Source organism: Petaurus breviceps, unplaced genomic scaffold, assembly GCF_028583685.1.
Source record: "Petaurus breviceps papuanus isolate PSGF00001 unplaced genomic scaffold, PetGlider_PUasm1.0 126, whole genome shotgun sequence".
Taxonomy (NCBI): domain Eukaryota; kingdom Metazoa; phylum Chordata; class Mammalia; order Diprotodontia; family Petauridae; genus Petaurus; species Petaurus breviceps.
Window position 1 is genome coordinate 56,370,197 of NW_027185655.1, and position 12,095 is coordinate 56,382,291.

The 12,095-nt window shown below is 39.4% G+C and overlaps 1 protein-coding gene across 1 annotated transcript in view; it reads right to left on the reverse strand.

The window, feature by feature from the left end:
• WWC2 (WW and C2 domain containing 2) overlaps positions 1 to 12,095 on the reverse strand; it is a 260,140-nt gene that overhangs the window by 122,043 nt on the left and 126,002 nt on the right. The window contains exons 3-4 of the mRNA XM_069096538.1: positions 4,131 to 4,334; positions 2,455 to 2,531 (exon numbers count right to left, since the gene is read on the reverse strand). Coding sequence (XP_068952639.1) covers positions 2,455 to 2,531; positions 4,131 to 4,334 — 281 coding nt within the window. The remainder of the gene's footprint in view (positions 1 to 2,454; positions 2,532 to 4,130; positions 4,335 to 12,095) is intronic.

Consider the following 12,095-nt stretch of genomic DNA (forward strand, 5'->3'; position numbering starts at 1 on the left):
AGCAGTGAGCGCGTCATCCTGTTCTTCCCCAGTGATTTGCTTGCTGGTACATTTTTTTGTTCACATTTACCTGTTTATTAAAATTGCTGTCAATGTTCATTAAAATAAGCCCTCCCCTGAAAATAAGCCCTCTGGTGTTTTTCTGTCCAAAAAAATTAATAAGACAGTGTCTTATTATCGGGGAAACACAGTATGTTCCAATGATAAAACTGTATGAAGGCAACTCATATAGGGTCTAGTGACCACCATTTCTATTTGAACTTCACATAATTGTTCTATACCATTGGTAGTTAAGGGCTTTATACCTAACGAGAGGGGAAAAGGAAAAGAACAAACATTTATTAAATGCCTACCACGCACCAGGCATTGCGCTAAACACTTTACAAACATTACCCCATTTGGTCCTCACAACAACACTGGGAGGTAGGTGCTATTATGATTCCCATTTGACAGCTGAGGAAACTGAGGCAGACAAAGTAAGTGGCTTGCCCAAGGTCACACAGTCAGTAAGTATCTGAAGTTGAATTTCATCTCAAGTCTTCCTAACTCCAGGCTTAGTGCACTATACACTACAACTCCACAGCAGACATGTCTCAGGCTTAAGAGGTGAGGTGGGCAAAACTACAACCATGCCTTCTAATCAACAACTATTAAAGACCCCCCTCCCCCCAAGACACTGATCAGAAGAATACAAGAGAAACATGACATGAGAGTATTTTAGTCTTTCAAGCAGAATAGGTGGGCATACAATACTAGCTAGCTAGCATCTCTTCCCTCCCACAATGCCCAAGTCACCCAGGTCTGAAAACAACAGACTCGTAATAACCAACATTAGAGAAGGATCCAATACCAGCCATCTCATCACAGCTGCTCCTACCTCTCCCCTCTCCTAACAAAAGAAGGCTATCAAAGACACAAAATTCTACAGGATTCAGGAGACAAGATGTTCTGTATTCCCAAGAAACCCTATCTTTGCAGGATCTGTAGACTTTGTCAACTGGCTCTTTGTATGAACAGTCAGGTGGCTCAGTGGATAGAGTGCTGGCCCTGGAGTCAGGAAGACCTTAATTCAAATTTGGCCTCAGACAATTACTAGCTGTGTGACCCTGGGTAAGTCACTTAACCCTGTTTCCACATCTGTAAAATTAACTGGAGAAGGAAATGGCAAACCACTCTAGTATCTTTGCTAAGAAAACCCCAAATGAGGTTATAAAGAATCAGACACAACTCAACAAGCGTTTACATGTCTCTAGTCATTCACAATAATATAACTGCTGTGCATTTTCAGATACTGTTTTTTCCACTTCAAAAACAGTCAGCCTATCTTTCATGTTTGCATTGTAAATGTCCAGACAAGGAAGGAGAACTGTCTTGTGCTCCTAGGAGGAACTGCTGAAAATGACAGTGAGAATACTACTGTTTCTATTTATTTGTAGCAGAAAAGAGTGGTGAAAATGGAAGAAACTAGTCACACTTTGAAGGGGTGCTGCCAGCTGATGAGAATGGACCAAGGAGTAGGTTGACTAAGGAATGATGGTGTAATGGTAAAGAGAGGGTAAAGACCAGCAGCCAAGAGACACGGGGGAAATCACCTGATTTCTTAGGATCTCTGTTTCTTTCTCTTTAAAAAATAAAGATGGTGGATCATTAAGGTTCCTACCAGCTACCAATTCTAGGAATACATAATTAGGTACTTGTGGGATCACATGTCCTGTGTCTTTATTATCAAAGAAAAAAAGGCTTAGGGAAAATAACAAATACCCACCTTCCATGGTTTAAAAAAAAGCAAATAATAGTAAAAGTATAGAAGAAGAAATACCAACTTTATTAACAATTCATGGTGGGTTTTTTTTTTTAAACCTAGCCAGGGATTTTGCTGATCATAAGCTCAATATGAGCCACATGCAATGGGTCTGTCAGAAATGGAGCCTCTCACTGTGTTAACTTGAACAGAAGTACAGTGGCAAGATCAAAGGAGGCAGTAATTTGACCACAGACATTGCATTAATGAGACATCTGGAGCCCTATGTTAAGTTCTGGTTGCCACATTTTAACAGGAAAACTGGCAAACTGAAATGACTGAAGGCAACTGGAATGGCAAATAGTTTGGAGAAGGGATAGCAGAGATCCAGAACTCAGAGAAAATAAGAGAGGGCAGTAGGAGAAGTAACACACAATAGCTATAACATGGAAGAGGGCTGTTTTTTGTGTCTTCAGAAAGCAGAGTGAAGGCTAAGAAATGATAACGGTTACAGAAATATAAAGAAGGGCTAAGTGAATTAAAACTGTCCAAAACCTAAACAATCTGCCTCATGAGGGAGTGAGTCCCCTGTCATTAAGTTCAAGGAGGTACTAGAAGACCTAGGAAAGATGCTGTACAGGAGATTCCTGCTTTTGAGGGAGGTTGTCCCTCATTATCATTCTATATGAATAAGCAATATGAAATATTCTTACCCTTAACCGTGTAGTGGAGATCTCTGCCTTCAGAATATCAGGGTCATATTTAGTGCTGGATGAAGATCCTGAGAATACTTTTGAAAGAAAAAAAATAACCTTTAAGACTAATAAGCATATCTCTGAAACTCCCATTTTATACCCCAAAAGAGACATCTACTCTGATGCCTCATCATGGGAAGGAGGTGACAACTGCTTTTTACATTTCTACCACTGGAGTTAAAACTCTAGCAGATCCTACCAAGCTAAGAAGGTCTCAAATTACTGATCTGGAGTTTATTTCATCTGAGGACCAGCCTAGCTGAGTCTAGGGAAGCACATCCCAAAAGGGGAGGACAGCATGGGGGCGATTATTTGGCCATAGTGACTCATAAAATCACTTAAGTATGGTCTGCCTCTGTGAAAGCAGTATGCTATCTCTTCCTCAGTACCCCCCCATCCCATAACATCCCAACCCCTGATATAACTACAGTCCTATAAAGAGACATTAAGTATCACTATGCCTATTAATTTTTTACATTCCGTATTCAGAAAAGGAATAAATAAGAAAACTCATGATCAACTATCCAACCATAATTTAAAAAAGAATAAAATTTGTCATAAAAGGAACATAATAAAGAGAATACACTCTAAATTCAGTCCTTCCAAGTCTTTCTCTTTTCAGACTGAGTATTCTAACATCCGTCATAGCTGTGCCTAAAATACTTTTAAAACTCCAGATCAGGGATTCTTTTTTTTTTTTTTTGAAAGCAATTGGGGTTAAGTAACTTGCTCAAGGTTACACAGCCAGTTATTTCTGGGTGTGGTGCTAAGTATCTGAGCCCGGATTTGATCCCCAGGTCATCCCAACACTGGAGCCGGTGCTCTTACTTGCTGAGCCACCTGCCTGCCCCTAAGCAATTGGAGTTAAGTAACTTGCTCCAGGTTACATGGCCAGGTGTTTCTGGGTGGGTAATAGGTGTCTGAGCCCAGATTCGATCCCCAGGTCATCCTGACACTGGAGCCGGTGCTCTCACTCGCTGTGCTACATGGCCGCCCCCAGATCAGGGATTCTTAACCTGGGGTCTGTGAACTTAAAAAAAAAATTTAACTTTATTTTAACTGGCTTGATTTGTAATCCTATGTATTCTGCTTTATCCATTTAAAAATATGACTCAGAGGAGTAGTCCCTAGGCTTCACTGGACTAGCCAAATGGGTACAAGACACAATTTCCATACAAAATAATAAGGCAAAAGAAGAGCCTGAGCAAATAAAATCTTTGTGTGAAACAAAAGCCTCATTATTATCAATAGTTTCAACACCCTAACTCCACAAACTCTGTGTGTGTGTGTGTGTGCACACGCGCACGCATGTGCACTTGCTAGAGTTGTTCTTGAATAACAAAAATTGGATGATTTCTCCTCTCTATTCTTGGAAAGAAAGTAACTAATAGAGAAATGGCTCAAAATGATAGTCAAGAAGAGGAAGAAGATGAAGCTGGAAAAGGCACATGTGATCTATAAAACAGAAAAGCTTGACCTAAAGTATCAAGGGCTATCTGTAGCCTCCTGGGACTGAGGAAGCTTAACAAGAAATCTGGGGCACCTTTTTCTCCCCTGAGCATCTTTAAAGACTCCTTCCCTTTCTTATTTGGAGTACTGAGTTCCTGAATAATCAAGTTAGACTGTATACTTACAGCTTGTGCGGGAACTCGACTTCTCCTTGTAAGCATCATTCAATCTCATGTATTCATCTAGAGCGAGAGCGAGCCTTTTCTCTTTCACGTGGTACAGCTCCTTCTGCATGGTGAGAGCATCTTGGGCCACCATAAGGTAGTCTTTTAACATTCTCTCTTGTTCCCTCCTCCATTGTTTTCTGGGATCTTCTATCTGTGTGGTTTCTGGAAAGGCAATTGTTGAAAGGCTTAAATTATACTGATTTTGGTAAAAAATAAATTTTTGCAAACAACTACTTCAACTATTTTATTCTCCACTAGTTTCCCATTCCTCACCCACCATTGTATCATGTAGGGTCTTTGAAGGCAAGGGATGTCTCAATTTTGTCTGAATGCAGGGACTAGTATAGTGCTAGTAGGCACAATTCTTTCTCATCATTCAATTTAATTCAATTAAAATTTTTAAAATTAAATTCATTTATTTATTTTTAGTTTTCAACATTTATTTCTATAAAATTTCGTTTTTAAATTTTCTCCTCCTTCCCAAGATAGCATGCAATTTGATGTAGACTATACATGTACAACCATATTAAACACATTTCCACGTTAGTCATGTTGTAAAGAAGAATTAGAAAAAAAGAGGATAACCATGAGAAAGAAGAAACAAAACAAAACAAAGAGACAAAAAGGTGTGCTTGGATCTGCATTCAGACTCCATGGTTCTTTCTCTGGATGGGGGTAGAATTTTCCATCATGAGTCTCTTTTGGAACTGTCTTAGATTCTTGCACTGCTGAAAAGAGCTAAGTCTATCAAAGTTAGTCATCGCACTTTTGCTGTGTACATGTTCTGGGTCTGCTTACTTCACTCAGCATCAGGTCATGTAAGTCTTTTCAGGTTTTTCTGAAGTTCTCCTGCTCATCATTTTTAAAGGAATAATAGTTTTCCATTGCATTCGTATACCACAACTTGTTCCGCCATTTCCCAATCGATGGGCTTCCCCTCAAATTTCCAAGTCTTAGCCACCACAAAAAGAGCTGCTATAAATATTTTTGTACATGTGGATCCTTTTCCCATTTTTATGATCTCTTTGGGATACAGACCTTGAAGGGGTATTGCTGGGTCAAAGGGTATGCAAAGTTTTATAGCATAATTCCAAATTGCTCTCCAGAATGGTTGGATCAGTTCACACCCTACCAACAATGCATTAGTGTCCCAATTTTCCCACATCTTCTCCAACATTTATCATTTTTCTTTTTCTCATGTTAGTCAATCTGATGGGTATGAGGTGGTACCTCAGAGTTATTTTAATCTTCATTTCGCTAGTGATTTAGAACATTTGTTCATATGACCATAGATAGCTTTAATTTCATCTGAAAACTACCTGTTCATATCCTTTGACCATTTATCAATTGGGGCATGACTTATATTTGACTCAGTTCTCTATATATTTTAGAAATGAGGTCTTTATCAGAGGCACTGGCTATAAAAATTGTTTCCCAGCTAATTTACTTCAATTTAATTAATATTTATTAAGCACCTACTATATGCAGGCTTAGCCTAAAAGGGCCAGGGTTTCCCACTGGGTCCCCTGACCCATCTCCAGTCATCCTAATGAGTATCTGGCCATTGGACCCAGATGGCTCTGGAGGAGAAAGTGAGCCTGGTGACCTTGCACAGCCCTCCCTCACTCAAATCAAAGTCAACTGCAAGTCATGTCATCATTTCCCTGATGTCATGGTCTTCTTCAAAAATGACGGACAAACACAACTATGTGCAAGGAAGGCACTGCAAAGCATTGGGGATGCAAATAAGGAAAGGAAAGAGTCCCTGCCTTGAGGAGTTTACAGTCTAATAGGTAAAGACAACACATTCTAGAGTCACAGCAAACAATTAGTGAACCATGGCTCCTAAGAAAAATGCAGGGTTAGGTCTTGGCAATCCTCTGGTCACAACATTTACATTTGTGCTTTCCTGAGTGGCTTCAGGCACAGATCAGTGAATGTCCTCTTTCTTTTCTGGGATGTACCATACTGTTGCTTCATTAACACTGAACTCATGCCCACTAGCACAGTTAACTCCTGCCTGAACAAAGCTCACTGAGCACCTGTATTTCTCTGCAGGCACTGGGCATTGGAACACTAGAAAACATTACAGCACTACACTTAGGGATCATTTTAAATGGCAAAATAAATGAAAAGCACACAAAAAAACCAAAAAAACCACCCGTGGCACTACATAGACCATGAAAAGGACACACGTCTACAGTATGAGAGCTTAAACAAGAAGGCAGACCGTCCATCACCTTGTTCGACCTCAGCTGGGAATGTGCACAGGAGGTGACTCAAATCTTTCACCTCTCTGTCCATTTCCATGAACGATGGAGAAAGCACAGAGAATATTGATTTTGAGATTACAAGCAAATTTTAGTGAACAGGCAAATTCACAAACATGGAAGGTGCAAGTAAGGAGGAGTGACTACTTAATATAAATTAGTTAGTTGACTGATTGAGCCTTTGGAGATTAAAGAACTTATCTGTACTCTTATAGTCAATTCTTTTAACCTTCACTAACTCTAGGATGTCCCAGTAATATCAGGCATGCATTTCCTTATGTGCCAGATTTTTCTTATTCAAACATACTGGATACATTCCAAAATTCTGACTCCAGTATTTTCTATTATTTCTTTCATTTTTTCTTATTATCTTGTAAATTGAAAGCAGCAACCCATTTAACTTAGTTAAACATGTCTTTCTCTATATACTAAGTATTTCCTCTGAGAAGGATTTTTGCTGGTTGTCTCAATTCATGTATGGCACCAAATGACAGACTTCATAATGAGCAGTTGTAATGAAACACTGTCAGACAGACAGTTTAAATATTCCAAAACATTCTAATCTGAGTCTTATTCTAAGTACGTTAGCTAGCAAGGCTTATAACCCATATTTAATATCATAACACACCATCACTGGGCGAGGGGGAGGCAGAAACAAACAAAATAAGAGATATAAGACATTTTAGCTGCCCTTCTCCCTCCCCACTAATAACTTAGCCTAACATACACTAGATGACATGAACCACAGTGACCATAATTCCCATGTCTTGCTTAGCAACACCCCAATTGTATTATGTAATATTAATGAAATTCCCCAAACTGTCTCAAAATTAATTTTAAATTCATTTACAATAAAAGAGTGTAGAATAATGTAGAACAGTGCAAATCTACAAGAAGTAGGGTTTTCCCCCAAAAAACCCTTTTGTCTATTTCAATGAAGACATTATTTCATGCATATGGTATATAGATCTTTCCAACAACAGACCAATGGCCCAGCCATGCCTCCTCATCCTGTGTGACTCCTGACCATATACTCCCCAAAATCAAATAAGATATTTGTAAAGCACTTAGCACAGTGCCTAGGAAATAGTAGGCACTTGATAAATTACTTGTTCCTTCCTTTTCCCCTTAAGAATTTCTATCCAATGCACTGTCTCTGGTAGAGTCTTTGATGAATTTTCTTCTCACCAAGCTCCACCTAAATGCTGCTCTTAGAGTCAGGAAGACTTACAGTCCAAGCTTAAGGCCAATCTCAAACCCTCACAAGCTGTGTGATGCTTTCACCAGTCATTTAAGCCTCTCTGAGGATCAGTTTCCCTCATTTGTAAAATGAGAATGATAACAGCATCTATATCCCTGGAGATAAAGTATACAAGGTGCTTCACAAACAATAAACTTCTCTATCAGTGCTAATTATTATTGTCCTTATTATTCCTGTTAACACATGGAATTAAGAAAAAAAAAACATTCCAAAGATTCCAGGGCAGAATTCTGGTTTTCCACCAGCAATGCTTCACATTTGCTATGTGATACGTCCACATTCTTTTCTGATTAAATATTTTACTACACAAAATCATTATATTTTGAAAGATTTTATTTTATAGATAGATAGCCTGTGCCTGTAGGCTAACAAGCTGTGCTATATATTACTATCATATAATCACTATATCACTTGGGATAAGGAAGGAAATAACAAAAATCAAACTAGAGGGTGTCATAATGTTAAAAAAAAAAAAAAAGACATTTTTTGCATCTGTTCTTTGGAGTTTCCGATCGCCTTTGTGTGAGGTCCATCTTTAGTTCTTTGGAGGTTTTGGTGTTCCAGTTACCACACTCATCCAACAAAACCAGTAAAGTAGCTGTATTGGAAAAAATAGGCCTTTGTTGTTATGGAATACTTGGGGTCAGTAAAAGTGCTCTGCAGTTTCCTGAAGGCAATCTAACACTTTCTCCTCCTCCTTCTCAACTATAGGTCCAGCTCACTTATCCATCTAAACTCTCTGTCCCAGATAGACATAAAAATTGTTTGTTGCAGTAGTTATTCACTTTCCAACTCTTGGTGATCCCCTGGACCATGGAATGCCAGGCCCTTCTATTCTCCATCATCTTCCCAAGTCTATCCAAGCTCATGTTCATTGTTTTCATGACACTGTCCATCCATCTCATTCTCTGGTGTCCCCTTTTCATTTTGCCTTCATTCTTTCCCAATATCAAGGTCTTTTATAGCAAGAGTTTAAAGATGAAAACGTAATTTTGCTATGTATTGTTACTGGACAAGGATCTTATTTAGTATCAGCAGTCAAATCCAAGTTTAACAGTATAAAAAACTGTTTTTAGCACCTTCTCCACCCCCCACCTCCCACTGTATTACCACAGGAGAGGGGTCATACCATTGGCCCACTGAGGATCATTTTTATTTTTCTGTTTCATAGTTGCTGAGGCCAAAAAGGTTTATTCACCAGATGGCCAGACGACTGCTGGTATGCCTCCTCCTCATTAGCTAGAATGGTTTTCAGAAAAGAGACTTGAGACCCTTCCAGGGCTTGTGTTACACCAGTATAAGCTTCAAGAACTCAAGAACCAATATCACATCCATACCATGCTGAGACATCAGGATAGTGATTTTTTTAGAGGTTCCACAAGAACAATAACTACAATACCATTCAAAGAAAACAGCACTGAAAGTATCAGAGTTTGGCCAGCCCTACTTCTAAAGAGCAGATAGCAGGGGGGTGCTGTTGTAGTACAGTGGAGAGAAAAATTGATTTGGAGCCAGGGATCTGGGGAGTCATGCAACCTCTTGGAACTCAGTTTCCTCATCTGCAAAAGAAGGGATATAGACTCTAAGGTCCCCTTTGGACCTAAAACTGTGTCCTTTAGTACATTTTCCCCCTCTTGGTAGAGAGGGGGGAGACTGTCACATAAAAGTTTAAGACAGAGTCACTATGGCAGATAGTCGGGTTTCCCTGTTCATAGTGTGGGGGTGAGGATGGAGGTGGGGGAGGGAGTACATATCAGGACATAAACATGGTATAAAGAGGAAAAGTCAGGGATCCAGTAAAGATGGCAGCGTTATAGAAGAGGCATAGAACTGTCATGAAAATTCTAGCAAGTATCTGAAAGGGGACCCAGAAAAAAAAAACACGATAAAAATTTGAAGAAGGAGGAGGAGTAAGCTGCCCCATCCATTCCAGAATTGCAACAAATGAGGATCAGAAGCAAGTGGAAGCAGGTAGAAAGGTCAGATCAAGGAAGCCAAGGCCAACCCAGATAAACATGAAAGCAGCGAACGGAGGGAGGGAGGGAGAAGAGTAGTGCCAAGAACACCAGAACAGACCCCAGTATGTCAGTCAAGTAAACATCAACAGCAAACAGCATTATAAGGTGCCTGCCAGTTTGTGAAATGATTTGTATATGTCAACTCCTTTGGTCTTCAAAACATCCCTGCGAGGGAGATGCTATTATGGTCCCCATTCTGCAGATGCGGAGATTGAGGCCCATAAAAGCCAGAGTCATGCTGAAAGGAATATCGGCGCTCAGGTAAGATTGACTACCTGGACAGATGTTTTGATAATGACTGGAAACAGAAATGCAGGGCGAACTGGAGAAGCCTAAATCCTTCCGTTAGCAGTTATATAGAACCCAACAGAGTTATGGAGGAATTGCAAAGGAGAGCAAGCAATCCAAGGAAAGCTAGCAATCTGGAATGACTGAGGCAGAGCAGGAATGCTACCATGGGGGAGCTCAAGGGTACTGGCTGGCAAAGAGGTAGGAGAGTAAAGGAATGTGGACACAGCTTGGAACAGCTGCCAAAACAGAATTCAAAATGACGGATTAGATCAGAGCAGTGGGAAAATTGTGTGTGTTTCTGCATAGAGTTTTTTTAAATCTGCATATATGTAGATATACACATATTTACATGTGTGGAAATATATTTAATATTTACATATGTATCATATATGCAAATAAATTTCAAACACTCAATATGCAGAAACATCCATTTTTGGACATAGTTAAAATGGACTTCGTTTTACTTGACTCTGCATATTTGTTGCCAGGATTTTGTTTTGATTTTTTTTTTTCTGAAGGGGTGGTAGAAAATGACTATTAATTTTAAAAATTTAATTAAAAATAATTTTAAATGCTCACATGAAAGCCTTGAAATGAACAAAACAAATAAAAAATTAATTCTAGGTCCTTGGACTGACATTCAGATGTTAGACCTACTGGGGCTTGGATGTCTTGCACACAGCAGTTATACAATAAATTTATGCAATATTAATGACAATTATGATCTGTGTTAGACAGCTAAAATGAAACACATAGCTTGGGAACTCCAGTTCTGCTTACAAACAATAAGCATAGTTCTGAGTTATGCAAATTGTTTTTGAGCTGGTAGAATGAGTGTCTAAGCAAACTAAAATCAAGGATTCTATGAGTGTTTCATTTATTTGTTTTGATTCTTGCCACAATTGGTTGAGATCAGCATACCCTTAAACAATTACAAAAATTATTTCATGACAAAAAACAAGTAAATAACCATTTGAAATTATTTGAACATAGAATATTTTTATAAACTGTCTCTCCCAATATCTTTCTAAAAATATGGAAATACATACAGTCCCTCTGCTCAAGTTTTCTTCTACCACCTCAATGGGTCATGGAGGTAACCGTGCATTTCTCAAAATAATATCAGCAGAACATAAGCTCTGGTAAGCCCTACCAAGTGTAAAAGACTTCAAAAGTATAGCCTGATTTTAGACTCTGTGTGCGTCATCCAAGAGCCAGACTAAATAAGTTTGGAAAGCCTTATCACATCAGGTTTTTGGCCAAAAGATGACAGATTTTTTTTGGGGGGGGGAGGGAGGACAGAGAAGAGGGGTGTTGGAAATATGGCAAATCTGTCAGATCAACTACTAAACTGTAGAAGGGTGGCGATCTGTGTCATTCCCCATGCCTGGGATCCTCTCCCATCTTGCTCACCTCCACCTCGAAAATCCTTTGATTTTTTTCAGAATTCTGCATGTATCCTTTACTGAACCCCACAATGCTTAGTCCCCTCTCCACCAAAATCTGACTTGTACTTATACCGATTTTAACCTGTATTTATTTTTTGGTCTTTGTATATCTCCAGGGCTTAGCCTAGTGCCTGGTCCACAGGAGGTGTGTAATAAATGTTTATTGACTGACTCAGAGAGTGATGAGTGCCTTCCCAAGGTGTTGAGTGAGGAGGTGTGGCAGCGAGACAACTACGTGTCACAGTGCATAGAGCACCAGGCCTGGAGTCAGGAAGACCTGGGTTCAGTGTGAGCTGACATCAACCGTGTGACCCTGGGCAAGTCACTTGACCCAGTTTGCCTCAGTTTCTTCATCTGTAAAATGAGCTGGAGAAGGAAATGGCAAACCACTCCAGCACCTTTGCCAAGAAAACCCCAAATGAGGCCGTGGAAAGTCAGACACGACTGAACAATAACAAGTGGATCTGATTTCGAATGTATTCTTTTTCCACTCTTCCCAATACCTACCCCATTTAAAAATATTTTGCAATATTAAATGATGAACAAGTAGTGATAATTAAATTAATCATTCTTGGTAGAGTAGAAAGTAGAGAGAGGCCACAGAATTTGATGGGAAGTACGCAGGATTTCAAGTC